General features: G+C 35.5%; 1 protein-coding gene across 4 annotated transcripts in view; it reads right to left on the bottom strand.

Annotated features, from left to right (window-relative positions):
* Positions 1–15,244, bottom strand: part of Zranb3 (zinc finger RANBP2-type containing 3) — a 223,122-nt gene that overhangs the window by 14,349 nt on the left and 193,529 nt on the right. For 3 of the 4 annotated variants that reach the window (XM_071619227.1, XM_071619230.1, XM_071619229.1), the window contains 5 exons: positions 14,319–14,712; positions 9,697–9,888; positions 6,087–6,178; positions 2,166–2,267; positions 695–837 (listed from right to left, as the gene is read on the bottom strand). In XM_071619227.1, the coding sequence (XP_071475328.1) occupies positions 695–837; positions 2,166–2,267; positions 6,087–6,178; positions 9,697–9,888; positions 14,319–14,712 (923 nt within the window). The remainder of the gene's footprint in view (positions 1–694; positions 838–2,165; positions 2,268–6,086; positions 6,179–9,696; positions 9,889–14,318; positions 14,713–15,244) is intronic. The other variant, XM_071619228.1, reaches the window with a different exon arrangement.

Raw genomic sequence — 15,244 nt, 5'->3', positions numbered from 1 at the left:
GATGTCATGAAAGGAAAGTAGATGTACAAAGGATTAGAAAGGGTCCTGTAATGATAAAAGCAAATGATAACAAATGTGTGACAGCTAACCTTTTTATTTCAATTCCAATCATGGTAGTTAACCTTCCGTTACTTTGAAAGTGATGGTATTTCAAATAAAACCAGCTCCCCTAATGCATGGCACCTGCAATTCATGCCACATGCGTGCAAGGCAAAAGAGATGGGGTCCAAGATCATGCTGATGTTTTAAGAGTGATTGTCTTCCTGTCGTTAATAGGCTTAGCAGGTCACAGGTTGCACTAACCTGTGACTGACCTCTCGATTGATGAGTGGGACCCACGATGGGCTAGATCTGGACAATCTGATGTTTTTTTTTTTTAAATATATTTTTTAGTTGTAAGTGAACACAATACCTTTATTTTATTTTTATGTAGTGCTGAGGGCTGAACCCAGTGCCTCACGCATACTAGGCAAGCACTCTACCACTGAGCCACAACCCCAGCCCCCAATCTGATCTTTTCCAGTGAATTTTAGCAAATTCATTAAATATCTAATTATGTTGCTAGATTTTATGTAGAGACTTTTCTTAACTCATCAAGATTTCATTAGTGATTACATAAGATGTCACAGACCTCTTATAGAAATAACTATGAAAAATAATACAATACAAAAGAAAAAAGGAAAAGAACTCATACCGTTTAGTACTATTTAGTTTGTTTTGTTGCTTTGTGATCTCTTCCAAAGCAAGGATGGGGCTGCAAAATAACTGCCCACTTTTTCTTATTATCCTTTGCTTCATGGAAGTTAGACTACTCCATTCTCGAACAAACCGCAAAATCTGGCAGAAAAATGAAATAATTTTAAAAGAGTTAGCAGCTCACTGGTCATCTTCCTTTCAGAATAAGGCTGTTAACAACACGAGAAAATTGATGTCTTGTTATGTCCCTGAAACAGGCTTTTGACTTCCACAATTTAAGGGTTGGTTTAATACAGTTTTCATACCTTTATTGTAAACTATCTATGATTAGCACACCTGGTGTATGTCATTAACATACACAGGAATCAACAATGATAATGTGCTCACTGAGAAGAATCTAGAAGCATATACTCTAGCAGCAGCCAAGGCAAAATTGGTCTTACGGACAGTAGGTCTTGCAGTGGTGGCAAGAAAATGATTCTATCTAAAAGATGCTATCGTATAGCATCCGAGAATCATTTTGTATCTGATGATTGAGTTGCTATGGGGGAAAAAAAAAGTCATAAAATCCGGGACATTTTTATCAGCATTGCTCTTACTTATTAGTCAATCATACATAACTAGTTATTTTTTTGTAGGGGGAATTTGAGAGTCAGGATTATATATTATCAAGAAAATAGCTTGTTGCTTCCTTTTCCTTTATAACAGGTGTAGCTGACCACTGGGTAATGCTTCATTTCCATTCAAAGAGTTTAAAAAAATCACTATTTCCCTGTTTAAAAAATAGTAATAAAGGTAAATTGCATGCTGGGTCAGTCTTACAACATGATGACCATTAGCAGTGAAGGCAAATCAGTCACAAACAAGCATAAGACCTCCCTGGCAGTTACCTGGCTTGGAGCTGCATGCTGGTGCTTCTGACAATGAATCAAGAGTTGCCCCATGTGGGGGCTGGGGTTGTGGATCAGTGGTAGAGCACTTGCCTAGCACATGTGAGGCACTGGGTTTGATCCTCAGCACCACATTAAAAAAAAAATAAAACAAAAGTATCATGTTCATCTACAACTAAAAAATATTAAAAAAAAGAGTTGTCCAATGTGTGATTATTCCTGCTCTCAAAATTTGTCATTGTTAGAACTTAACTTTAAAAGATAAAATGTGATTCTGACAGATACAAATAACACAGTTGCTAATCCTGTGAATGAGAAATTAAATGATGCGAGGATGATTCTATCTACAGAAACAGCAGCTCTAGGTGTGATCGCTCGCCAAGGAAACAGATTTCACATTTATTCTTAGCACAGGGCAATTAATAGACACTGCCTGGATTGATAAAAAATGCAACCAGCAATTTGATTCTGCAATAGGCCATGAAGCACTATTTTACTAAACTCAAAATGATTGCTAAAATTCCTAAAAAATTTTGCATTTAAAACTAATATAACTATTTTATTTAAAACTGTTCTTACCAGTGAGCGATTCTGTTTCAGTTGAAAACTTGCTGGTAAGTCTTCCCAAAGGTCTAACTTTATATCCAAAGGAATGAAATTACAGTTCATCTGTTTTCCATCCTAATTATAGATTAGGAAGACATTATTAATCCATTTTTATCATAGATGCTAGAAAATAATTAATTATGGTGTAGTATGTCCAAACTCCTAAAAGATTACTTGGTGGCACATTCAAGAGTCTACTCCACATGGCTCCTTAGAAGGATGGGAAGGTGAGAATGTGTGTCCACACTGCCCACACCTAGCCCAGGCCTGCTGCCTTCAGCTAGGGATGCTGTGCTTACTGCCCTGTCTTACTCTTCTCTTTTGCCTAATCTTGGAAATATTATATCAAAACAATGAAATTTGTACATTGTCAATTGATTCAGAACAATATCACTTCCTTGAAGTCAACAGTAGTGCAACACTTTTTAATTCACAAATAAACTTATTTACAATCATTGGAAAATATGTCTCATATTAAAGAAGGGTACTAAGAAATAATCTAAAAAGCTTTCCCTAGATGGGTTGATATATCTATCTATTGTTACAGGAATGAGAAACTAGACAGAGAAATTCTAGAGAAATTATTAAAACATTTGCTTCCCTAAAGCAATGTTGCAATGTTGGTCCATGAGGACTGAGTCAACGGCACTACCCAGAGAATAAGTGGACCTGAATTCAGAGTCCAATAATCAGTTGCACAATATGCTGAAATTTTAAGGGTAAAAAGTAACCATGTACAGGGTATAGTCAATTGAACATAAATAGAAGTTATTTCTTTTTTAAAGGGGAAGAATCGTGTCTTATACAAAAATCTATTATATCAATAACAGTTGAGGTCATATTCTAAATCTCTTAGCCAAAAAGAAATGTTACAGCTCCCACAATCACTTTGGGAAAAAACAAAGATAAGTACTTACTTCTTAAAAATTTAGATACATAATTGCAATTTGTAAGTCTAGACAGGTAATTTTAATATATAAGTCTAAATTCAGATATGTAGTATACAATTCTAAATCCTAGATTTGGGATTATGAATGAAATGAACACAATTGGCACAGAATGCTAAATATCTGTTACCAATCTGTCTTTTACTCTTAGGTAGGGAACCAGGGTTTTAAGTCAAATTTCTACTGGTAGATGTTACTTTATTTTTTCTAAGGTAAAAAGGAAAGGTTTCATTTCAAACAACTGTAGCTGTGAAAAAACGTGTTAGCATTTTATTTGCACAGTGTCTCATGTTCAGAAAATTTTAGCAATTTAATAACTTTAAAAATATCTTTATTTATTTTTATGTGATGCTGAGGATCAAACCCAGTGCTTCACATATGCAAGGCAAATGCCCTACCACTAAGCTACAGCCCCAGCCCTAATGATACATTTTAAGGACATGTAAGTACCTAAAAGAGTCACAAAAATATATTTGAGATTACTGACAGAAATACCAAGAAGGTGAAGTAGGCCAAGCTACACAAGCTAGATGGCAGTTTGGTTGATAGCAGGCACAGTCTAGCCTCTACCAGGAATTTTAATTACTCTCCCTGTCTCTACTCCAAAGAGAAAAAAACAGTGATCAGATTGTCCAGGAAGCTGAGCTTTCACTGTAATAGAATAAAATGTTTAAAAAATTTAAGGGCTTCTAAATTCCTGGTGTGCTCTGACTGGTTGGCTGCCTGTTGGCTTCTCTATCTTCAAGATCTTCTGGGAATCACATCTGTTCCTCTCACATGATGTTCTGAGAGGCACAGCTTAGAGCTCCTGATCACAAGGGATGAGGATAGCTTAGAAACTTTAATATGTCTGAAAAGGAACAGAGGAGTCCTTGATACTCCCCTGCCAAGCTCACCACTTCTAGACGATCCACAGGGTGGGCCTGGGTCCATGCTTACATGAGGAACATTGACTACTACCTAGGTTGGTTCTTGGTGTCTCTGCCTGTCTATCTATCTGACTATCTATCTGTATTTGGTTTAGTAGAAAATCTGTAACTGAAAGTTTGGTTAACACCAACATAAATTATCATTTAAAAAGCTTTCTTTCAACAGAATGGACCATGGCTTAAAAAATTTATGAGTATTATTACTTTTTAAAATATTTTTAAATTGTTGATAGACCTTTATTTATTTATTTATTGGAATAAAGATGTTTGTGATATTCATGCTATTGGAGGCCATGTATGACTCAATATAAAATACTATATTAGAGAAGTTTATAATTCATTCTGTCTTCTGCTTCATAGGCAATATGGTGTAGAAGTTATAAAAAATTTACTTTTTTTTTTTTTAGTTGTCAACAGATCTTTATTTTATTTATTTATATGTGGTGCTGAGAATTGAACCCAGTGCCTCATACATGCCAGGCAAGTGTGCTACTGCTGAGCCCCAGCCCCAGCCCATGAATATTATTTTAACTTACAAGGATTAGAAATTTGAAATTGTAGAACTAATAAAAGTACTTAAAATCTCTGTGAATTTTTCCTCAAATATGGACAAAGATTCCCATGTGGTCTCCAAGACCCTCTCAGGGGTCCACAAAGACACAAGTGTAGTTGTAATAAAAGTAAGATATTATTTGCCTTTTAAACTCTCATTATATCATTATCAGATGGTGAAGTTTCCCAGCAGCTACCAAGATATAGCACAACAAAACAAATGCAGAGGCAGATATAAGAATACCATTATTTTTTATTGAGACTTTAGAGAGAACTGCCAACAATGAAAAAAGTACCTCTTTTCTCAATATTTTTCTGTTTTGGAAAATATAAGTTATTTTTCATAAAACATGTTACTTATATAAATATATAAAAATATTTTAAAAAGTAATAATACTCATAACTTTTTAAAGCCATGGTCCATTCTGTTGAAAGAAAGCTTTTTAAATGATAACTTATGTTGGTGCTAACCAAACTTTCAGTTTAAGTTTTTCTGGGTTTACTATCATTACTTTTAAATGGATTAATAAATGAATATTTTTAAGCATCTTCATTTCAATTTTTTTTGGAGGCAATTAGGAAGACCCTATTGCAAAATGAGAAATAAAAAGGACGGGGCATATAGTTCAGTAGTAAAGCACCATGGGTTCAATGCCAAGTACCAAAATAAATAAATAAAAGAATCTCCATTCAACTTCCAGAATGCAGTTACCTGCCAGCCTCCAGCTGCTTCACCTTTGGGATCCACTACAGTGTTAGAGCTAAGGCTGCCTCCCCTTTCTTTTCTAATTAGAGCATTATAATTACACGTAGTAGTTGGGTTCATTTTGACAAAATCATACATGCAAGGAATTTGATTTTCATTTTTATTTTGAATACAGTAAATATCAATGCAAACAAAAGCTCTTTGGAGTCCCTCAACAAATTTAAGGAGTACAAAGGAGTCTGAAACCAAAACATTTGAGTGCCACTAATATAAGCTATGGCAGGAATCTGAACAATCATATACAAAAGTTTCCACCTTTATTTTGTATGGAGAAGTGAGTTAGGCTTCTGTAAAGAAGTAGTTGCTTTGGCTGCTTCAAATGATCTGTGCAGGAATAAACTTATTCAGAGTTCATGAGGATTGGACAATGGGCTAGGTTTTTGATAGGACTTAGCTCATTTTATCCTTGAAACAAATCCCCTCCACAGTTTATAGATGAGGAAATTGAAGCACAGAGCAGTTAAGTGTCCAAAATGACAGTAAAAGATTTGAACTGAGACAGCCTTATCCCGAAGTAAATGCTCTTAGTGACTGATTTTGCCTTTGATTTGTCTTTAGATTTAACACAGGAATTTTTCTTTAAGGATAAAAAAAAACTAGCTGCCTACCTTATTATAAATAAAATTAAATATCTTCATTGAAAAATTAAAAAAGGAAGCCATTTTTATGTTTCAAGCTACAGATTCTGCATGATGCTTACCTTAGTATAGAGGTGAATCCGGTCAGTATTCTTACTTGCACAAAACATTAAGGTATCATATACTGGCAGAATGTCTGAACTCTTCAACTGCTCTAATAAAGACAATGAAAGAAAATCTTAAGGCTTGTCTGCCCTCTACCTAAAATAGCTTTAAAAAAAAAAAAAAAAAAAACTTTTACAGGGTAGAATGATGAAATAGCCTATATTAAAAATATCAACATATTTTACAAAGAACATGTTTGCAGGCTTGAAGTAAAACTCCCAAGGTAAGTCATCCAAACATCAGCATCTGTGGTAACTGTTTGCTTTTCATTTTTGCTAATGACTCAACAAGAAGCAGACTCAGAATTAGCTGAAAAGATAAAAGTTAGGCATAAGGGACACTTTCTTGCCACCAGGAGTTGTTACCAGTCTTGAAGGAATTTTAAATCTATCCCTTTTGCTAGTGTATATTGAAGTTGAGACTGAATGGGCACCACTTTGATTACTGGTAGCAATACACTATATTGGAGGCCAGCTAAATACCTGATTTCCTATGGCCTGGTGATGAGTTATAAAAGTGTATTTTCTGATAATTATTTAATCTTTCCTCAGTCCCACTGTCCAATATTCTGCAGGAGAGAAGATTATCAGATCAAGTCTAAATAATAATTATAGTTAATACTTATCAAGAACATACAATGTACCAGGCACTGTTCTAAGTACTGTCCTCAGTATATCTCTCACAAATAAATAGTGCATTGTAGGCTGTGTGTATGTGTGTATGTGTGTTTTGGCGGTACTGGGGATTGAACCCAAGAATACTCTACCACTGAGCTACATCCCCAACCCTTCTTGCTTTTCATTTTGAGACAGGGTCTTGTTAAGTTGCCCAGGCTTGCCGTGAACTTGTGGTCCTCTTGCCTCAACTTCCCGAGTTGCTGGGATTACAGGTGTGCACCACCACACCTGGCAATAGTGCATTTTAAATAGGAAGAAGCCAAGGCACATTAACTTGCCCAAGGTTACATGACTAGTAAGAAGATGTAAACTCAGTAATCTCACTCTAGAGCTGGTACTCTTAACTCAGCCACATTTCCTTAGTAACTCTTTTAATTACTTTCCAGATCTGGAAGTGTATGATTTGTCTGCCATTCCACTTGGTAATGTCATGGCATTGGCCATTTCACAAATTTATGGTTTATTCCTATACTTCATAAATTTAAAAATGTACTTTAATAACTCTGAAATTGATGTGTCTTATGAGTCTATAATAATAATATCTGCTTCTCACAATCATTGCTGGCCAGGTGGCAGTTGTGAAGTTGGTATCATTGCCTGAGTATGTATGAGCTTAGTTAGAACTAAAATACTATTGTCACTTCAAAACTGCACATGAGGTGCATGCATTGTTATTACTATGTATATTGATTTTAATTAACTTCAAGATGTCTTCAAAAAATTTCAGTATGATTTGGTATCAAAATGAAAAGTCAGCATAGTTCAAAAAATTTGAATATAGAGCAGGAGAATGTAGGTTTGATATTTAAAAAGCAAATATGTATCGCTAGGGAAATAACCTCAATTTCTTACTTTCTTGCAAAAGAGTGACTGAATGCTTCATGGGATCTAAGAAAAAGAGATGTCTTCAAATAGAAGAAGCTGTCTTACATGTGGTTACTGAGATGTGCAAAAGGTTTGCCTCTTACAATGCCAAGCAAAGCAACTGGAGACATGAGATAATGCCAAATCCTCAAAGTAAACAAATGAACAAAAATGTCAAAATGAACAGATGATGGTATGGCCAGGTCTAGGCTATCATAAACATATTTTGTCATAGTTTAATTGGCAGAGTTTTTCTCGTTCTTAATGGTCCATAAAATAAGTAATGTGTCTTAATAATTAATGTGTCTTCAACTTTGATAAACTATGCTCAAGGATCAGAAGTCATTCTTTGAGAAGAAGAATTATAAGAACCCCAAATCAGTTGATATTCATTCTTGGTAGCTGACAACTACATTACAGGAATATATTTCTCTTTTCAGTGTTCTTATGAAGGGTAATTTTATGGTTCAAAAATACAGATGATGTATCTTTTGAAGATAAATCCATTCTTCCAGACCTCAGGAATTCCAGTTAGAACAAAACTATTGTTCCAGAGTACTACACATTACTCTGGTTCTAAAATAGCAAATATCAGAAGAATAAGCATTTTAACTTAGTGTGCCTTTTTTTGTCTTCTTTTTTGTTTCTAATCCACATTAGTGGGAAGATGTGAAGCCTATGACTTATGTGGAATTATCATCCCAGTGATCTGAAAAGTCAAAAACAAAACAGGGCTAGGTAAAGGGGAAAATGCTGGTATTGTCTAGAATGGATAAGGCCGATGTAAATTTCACTGTCTGAAATGAATTTCTAAGTCTGGTGATTTTTTTTTTTAAGTACTGTCAGTATAAGCTAAAACATGTCTCCATCAAGAGACCAATTTATAGCTAACAAGCCAATGTTTCCCTGTCATAGATGAAGACTCTTGGCCCAGTTGACAACTGCCAGGTGATGATGCTACTCTATAGTCCACTATAGAGTGGACTATATCCTACATCCAGAGCTTCATCAGCACTTAAGGTTTTATTTGCAGCAGGAACAAGGAACCTGGACATAAGAGTATATGCCATCTGAGTCTATACTGTCTATTTAAAGGCTGCTAAAATTAGACCTAAGCAGGATTCACTTCAATATATTCTTGGGAAACCCTTGAGGAATTGAAGGAACTGAAGGAGCAAAGGAAGAAAAGAGGATGATTTGAGCTCAGAAATTCCTTAATGAACATTTCATTTTAAAGCTATGAATCTGATTCTAAATTATATCAGTGTTTAACAACCACAAACAATAAAAATTTCAGCAGACTCATCCCAACAATTTTGAGCTGGTTTTAATAGGAATATCAATCTTTAGGTTACTGTGGTCCCTAAATGAGTAACAAGAAAAACAACCCAAAAGTGCCCACGGATTTTTGCCAGCTGGTGCATAAAAGATAGTGATGTATGACTACAGGCTGGTATTTGCTAACTATCACAGTTATAAATAATGAATGGAATCAAGCAACAAATAAATACATCTGAAACACTAGATGGTTGGTTCCAAGTGTAGTTATGATTCATAGAGTTTTAAAAATTACATACCTTAAAAACAATTTCTCAAATTAAAAAAAATGCCAATTAAGTGTAGCCATTTAAAAGCCTCCATATATAAAGAATTAATGATTTATTAAGGAATTCTTTATCTGTCAATCTTAACTATTTTTCCAAAAGCACCACCCCAAAATCAAAACAACACACTTCCAGTGTGAATGGGCTAGGTTTGGTTGAGGCAGAGCAACAGGCTTGGTGGCAGCACATGTAGCAATTTACTGGTTTTGCTCCATGTGTAGTATCTGAATGCCAACAGACACACTCTGATCTTCCAATCATCTGGTGTTTAAGAATATGGTTATGAATAGTTGGCATTTTTAATATAAAAGGGAATAAAAGGCATCTAGAATAAGGCATCAATCACAAATCCAAAATGATACTACGTTAAAATACATGGTTATTATTTGAACACTGTAAATAGAAACAGGACTTAGCATTACCTGATTGGGCCGGGAGCCTGTCTTCCCTCTCAACTTCTGACATTTCTTCCTTGCTATTAGCCAACTGGTTAGGTTCATACTGTGCAATGACTTGTTTGTCACAGTCTAAGCTAGCTTGTACTTTTTTGGAGATGTCTATTTGAGAATCATCTTCTTCATTTTTGTTTGTGTCCTGGAAATGGTTGAGGCTGTCTATTTGAAGAATTATTAAGATAAAATAAGTTATACTTAAAAGTATAGTTAAAAACATTATAGCTAGGTCTTAAAAAAAAAAAAAGAAAAATTAGTTAGTGTTTGTTCATTCTTTCAAAATGTTTACCAGCAGCCTACTATTTTCCCAGAACTAGGCTAGAAAGACAATAAGGAATAAGAAAGATAAATCCAAAATCAAAACAACACACTTCCAGTGTGAACGGGCTAGGTTTGGTTGAGGCAGAGCAACAGGCTTGGTAAGGCAGCACATGTAGCAATTTATTGGTAGCTCAATCTACATAGGTTTTTAGCATATAGAGAAGACTGGGGAGAAAATTTGGGTATTTGATATGACAGTGGTGATTTGCCAGGAGTTCTATTCTGGACATGTTAAGTTTGAGATTTCCATTAGACAAGTAGGTGAAGATGTTACATAGGCCATTGTCTGTCTCCATGCTGGAGACAGACAATAATGTAAGCAAATAAATAGTGGATCTTCACATAAAGAGAACCAAACTGAGTCTTTGTGAGTACAGGAACTGGAGATTGGGGAAGGCAGTAAAAAAATGTTGGAATTAAAAAAAAAAACATTAAAGAGAAATATTAAAAAATTACATAGAGCAAAAGTTGTCAGGGTCAAGTTCTCAGAGGAATTCCACTGGATCTGAGAGCTGTTTATGAACCTAGAAGCCTAGCTCAGGGATTGCATTTTTGGATTAGATACTAAATGTATCTAATACCGATAGTTCTAGGCAGAGGAATAATAATGCGTTATTTAAAGGACACTGTGGTTGCTTTATATAAAAGGATCCCAAGGGGGTGACTAGAAGGGAGATTCCTGAGGTTTGGGACAAAGATGATGGTGGGTTTTGGGTAGAATGGTGACAATAAAGAGAATGTAGTTGGAATCAAGATTTATTTTAGAGGTTACCTAATGGATCAATTATGGAAAGCTCAATATACATAGGTTTTTAGCATATAGAGAAGACTGGGGAGAAAATTTTGTATTTGATGTGACAGTGGTGATTAGCCAGGAGTTCTATTCTGGACATGTTAAGCTTGAGATTTCCATTAGACAAGTAGGTGTGTTGAGAGCCACAGCCCAAGGGACCCCAGCAAACTTCCAGTTGCCAGCAAACTTCCAGCTGCCAGCTGATGATTGGCTCACAGCGTCCAGCAAACTTCTAGCTGCCAACTGATTGGCTCCTCTGCAGTGATGCTCATTGGGCTGTTTCCCCGCCCTTTCAGACCACGGGGGACTTTTTTTGGCTCCGCCCACGGGACCCAGCCAATTGGCCTCAAGAGCAGGAGGAGGGGGGAGGTTGAGAGGCTTGTGGGAAGCCGGTGGTGGTAGTTGAGCTCTGAGGGTTTTCCTGAAGAGCTGTGTGGTGCCCTGTGTGTGTTCTAAAAATAAAGTTCGTTTCCTTTGACAAGTGGCTCCTGAATTGTGCCCAGCCAGATTTGTAACAGAAGATGTTACATAAGCCACTGGATATATCAGTCTGAAATTCAAGTAGGAGATATAAATTTGGATGATGTGAACTGTAAATTATTAATTATAAACTACAGATGTTAAGAACAAAAGAAAAGAGCATATTGATAAATATTGGCAATCAATGTTTACTATACCACATAATCTTTAATGCAGTAGAGACTGTATTAGGAACCATTACAGATTGTAATATTCTAATATTACTCCTATAATTTCTTGAATTCCACCATGTCCTCAAAGAGTTAGATGGAAGGCACTATTTTAAAAATTAGATGAAAGATTTGAGAAATAGTTCAGAGGTGAACAGCTGGCCTAGCATGCAGGAGGCCCAGGGATCAACCCTCAGTATTATACACACATTTTTTAAAAAGTTAGATGTATTAGAATTGATTCTCCTTTTTAATACTTTTGGAGCCCATCAAAATCAAGGTTGGAAATAATTATGCCAAATTATAGTAATGTAATTTGAATAATTATAATTTTAAGTTATGATAATACCACTGTTACTTAGAATACTTATTTCTTTCTAAAAGACTTTCATATTCACAACAGATAGTTCAGTCAGGCATGGTGGTGTACAACTGTATTCCCAGTGACTCAGGAGGCTAAGGTAGGAGAATTGCAAGTTTGAGACTAGTCTCAGCAATTTAGTGAGACCTTCAGCAATTTAGTGAAATTCTGTCTCAAAATAAAAAAATACAAAGGGTTAGGGATATGGCTTAGTGGTAAAGTGACCCCTGGGTTCAATCCCTAGTAAAAAACAAAACCAAACCAAAACCAAATCAAAACAAAAATAACACAAAAGGTAGTTTATCTTCACAAAGGAAGTTTTCTTGAAGTTGCTTATTAAGTTTTAGGTCTAGGAATTTCATTGTTGTTCTTGGTATCACAAAGGGAAAATCAGAACTATATTAAACTGTGATTTTTCTTGTGAAATCAATTAACTTATATACTTAATGTGAACTGACATTATTTTATAGTCATAATATACTTTATTTTTATTGCCTATACCAGTTGCAAATTGCATGGAGTCATGCTAATTATGACAGGGATATTATATGGAATAAGCTTGTAGTTCCAATTTAGTTCACAGACGACAGGTGCCCACATAACAAATATAACCATCCAGATGGCAGACTTGTCAATTTTGGTAGGAACACCCATAAGTAAAAGAGGAAAGGCTTAGCCACTGATTACATCAAAACTAAGAGAGGAGAACAAGACAGGAAAGAAAAAAATGTTTTTCTTTTTTTCTCTGGTGGTATGGGGGATTAAACTGAGTGGTGTTCTATCACGAAGCTACATCCCCAGCTCTTTTTTATTTTTTTTGAGATAGAGTCTCCCTAAGTGGTGGAGGCTGGTCTCAAACTTGCAATCCTCCTGCCTCTTCCTCCTGGGTCACTTGAGATTACAGGCATGTGTCACTGTGCCTGGCTAGGAAGAAAAGTACTGTAATATCAGAGTCTATATCTTAATTGAATCTTTGTTAATGATAATATTCCAAAGAATTATCATATAATGAAAAATTAGATGTGAATAATTATTACCACTGATAAATAAAATGAGCATTTCTAGTTTCCAAAAAATGTTAACTTGGTTTTTTTGGGGGTGGGAACCCAGGGGTGCTTAACCACTGAGCCACATCCTCAGCCCTTTTATTTTTTATTTTGAGACAATGTCTTGCTAAACTGCTAGGGCCTTGCTAAACTGCTGAGGCTGGTTTTGAATTTGTGGTCCTTCCGACTCAACCTCCCAAGCCACTGTGTTTACAGGTGTGGACCACCATGCCTAGCTCAACTTGGCATTTTTCACTGGGATAAAAATGCTCTCTAAAATTGGAAACAAAAAGAATACTAATGATCTTTTTCTTATGATAATCAGGGGCACTGATAACCACATTAGAAACTAAACATCAGGAAATGACATATCATGCTATGAAAACATACTTGAGGTATGTTTATAATTTCTAACTTTAAAATAATATGTTTTACAATCCCTGCAACTTCAGAGGCTGAGGCAGGAGGATCCCAAGTCCAAGGCCAGCCTCAACAATGTTGTGAGGCCCTCGTTAACTTAATGAGACTCTATCTCAAAATAAAAAATAAAAAGAGCTGGGATATAGCTTAGTGGTAAAGCACCCTGGGTTGAACCCTCTGTACTAAAAAGAAAAAAAAAAAAAAACGTTTTACCAAAGAATAAACTCATAAAACATATATCAAATACATTCTTTAAAGCTCTATGGAGGCACTGGGTTCGATCTTCAGCATCACATAAAAATAAATAAATAAATATACTGTGTCCATCTATAACTAAAAATATATTAAAAAAAAAAAGCTGGGCTGGGATTGTGGCTCAGTGGTAGAGCGCTCGCCTAGCATGGGCGGGACCTGGGTTCGATTCTCAGCACTACATAAAAATAAAGGCATTGTGTTGCGTCCATCTACAGATATATATTAAAAAAAAGCTCTATGGAGGAGTTTTTAATTATCTGTCAAGCAAAAAATGGCCCAATGTATACCGAGTAGGTAAAGAACTGAATTATTTTGCTACTTAAACATAAAAATAATCTATAATTTCTTTAAAAACAAATGTATCTAAAGAGGAAAGAAAGCAGAAGGTCTATAACTATAAGGCATATTTGCTACCATAGCAACAGAGCTTCTATTTCTGCCCACTGAATTCACATCCTGCTGACATTAATCAGAAATGTCCATTTGTGCCAAATTAATGTCATATCATAGATGCTTGGGAATTCTTGATAAAACTAGGAGTTTTTCACATTCTATGAAAGATTCACAGTCTTCACTATGTGAAGTTCTTAATCCATTTTAAAAGCTAAAGTCAGTGCTGAGTCACACTAACCTTTGTACACAGGAGTTTCTAAGAACACAGGTTATCTCTAGCCCCCACCTCTATAGTCACCTTCCAACATACTCACCAGCACTGCCTTGAGGATTCTCACACATTTCACAATAAGATAATAGTGAATTATTGATATAGGTGCAGAAACCACACTGCCAATCCTTTCCAGGAGGGGATGGGGTGGTTGTCGGGGACTTGGCCTTATGGACATATTCCATGAGTTTGGCTTTGGTTTGTCCAGGCCTGGATGGTTTCTCCTCTGGTAGGCTGTTGCAGTCATGGGTGGTGACTGATTTCAATCTTTTAGTTTCAGGTTCAAAATTATGTTCAGAATCAATGATATCCCTCGATGCCACTATGGTATTTTTCTCCTGAAATATCCTTGATTCATCACAGGAGGTCTCCAACTGTCTCTTTTTAGGTTTTGGTAAAAAGAATGATTGAATATCATGCTGTTTTTCTTTTTCAAACTAGGAAAATCAAACAGATATTAAATTAAGAAGCAATCATTAAAAAAAAACAATTATTTCTCCTAAATGAAAGAGCTTAACCATATTCTATTATCCTGTGAAAACCTTTTTGGAAATGAATTAAATTATACTATGATTTTTCTTATATAACACCATTATGACATTCATGTACTTCTTATCTTTTTCTTAGCACTTACTATGTGTCACACACTTTACATATATTAACTCATTTAGTCCTCATGTCAGTTTTGTGAGGTAGCTACTATTAATATTTCCATATTTTAGATGAGGCTACTAAAATTTTAGAAAGGTTAGTTAGGTAACATGGTTAGATAAGCTATGCAATGAAAAATATACTTCATAAACTATCTTAGCCAGATGTATGTCAGAGAAAGAAAGCAATCATTTACTTAAACACTTCAAATAAATCAAGAACCTAAGGTGGGCAGTAACCCTAGCCTGTAATTCCCATGACCCAGGAAGCTGAGGCAAGAAGATCACAAATTCAAGGCTACTTGCAGCTACTTAGCAA

Source organism: Marmota flaviventris, chromosome 11, assembly GCF_047511675.1.
Source record: "Marmota flaviventris isolate mMarFla1 chromosome 11, mMarFla1.hap1, whole genome shotgun sequence".
NCBI classification, from domain to species: Eukaryota; Metazoa; Chordata; class Mammalia; order Rodentia; family Sciuridae; genus Marmota; species Marmota flaviventris.
Note: the sequence above shows the minus strand (reverse complement) of the source record. Positions and strands in the feature narration are given on the sequence as shown.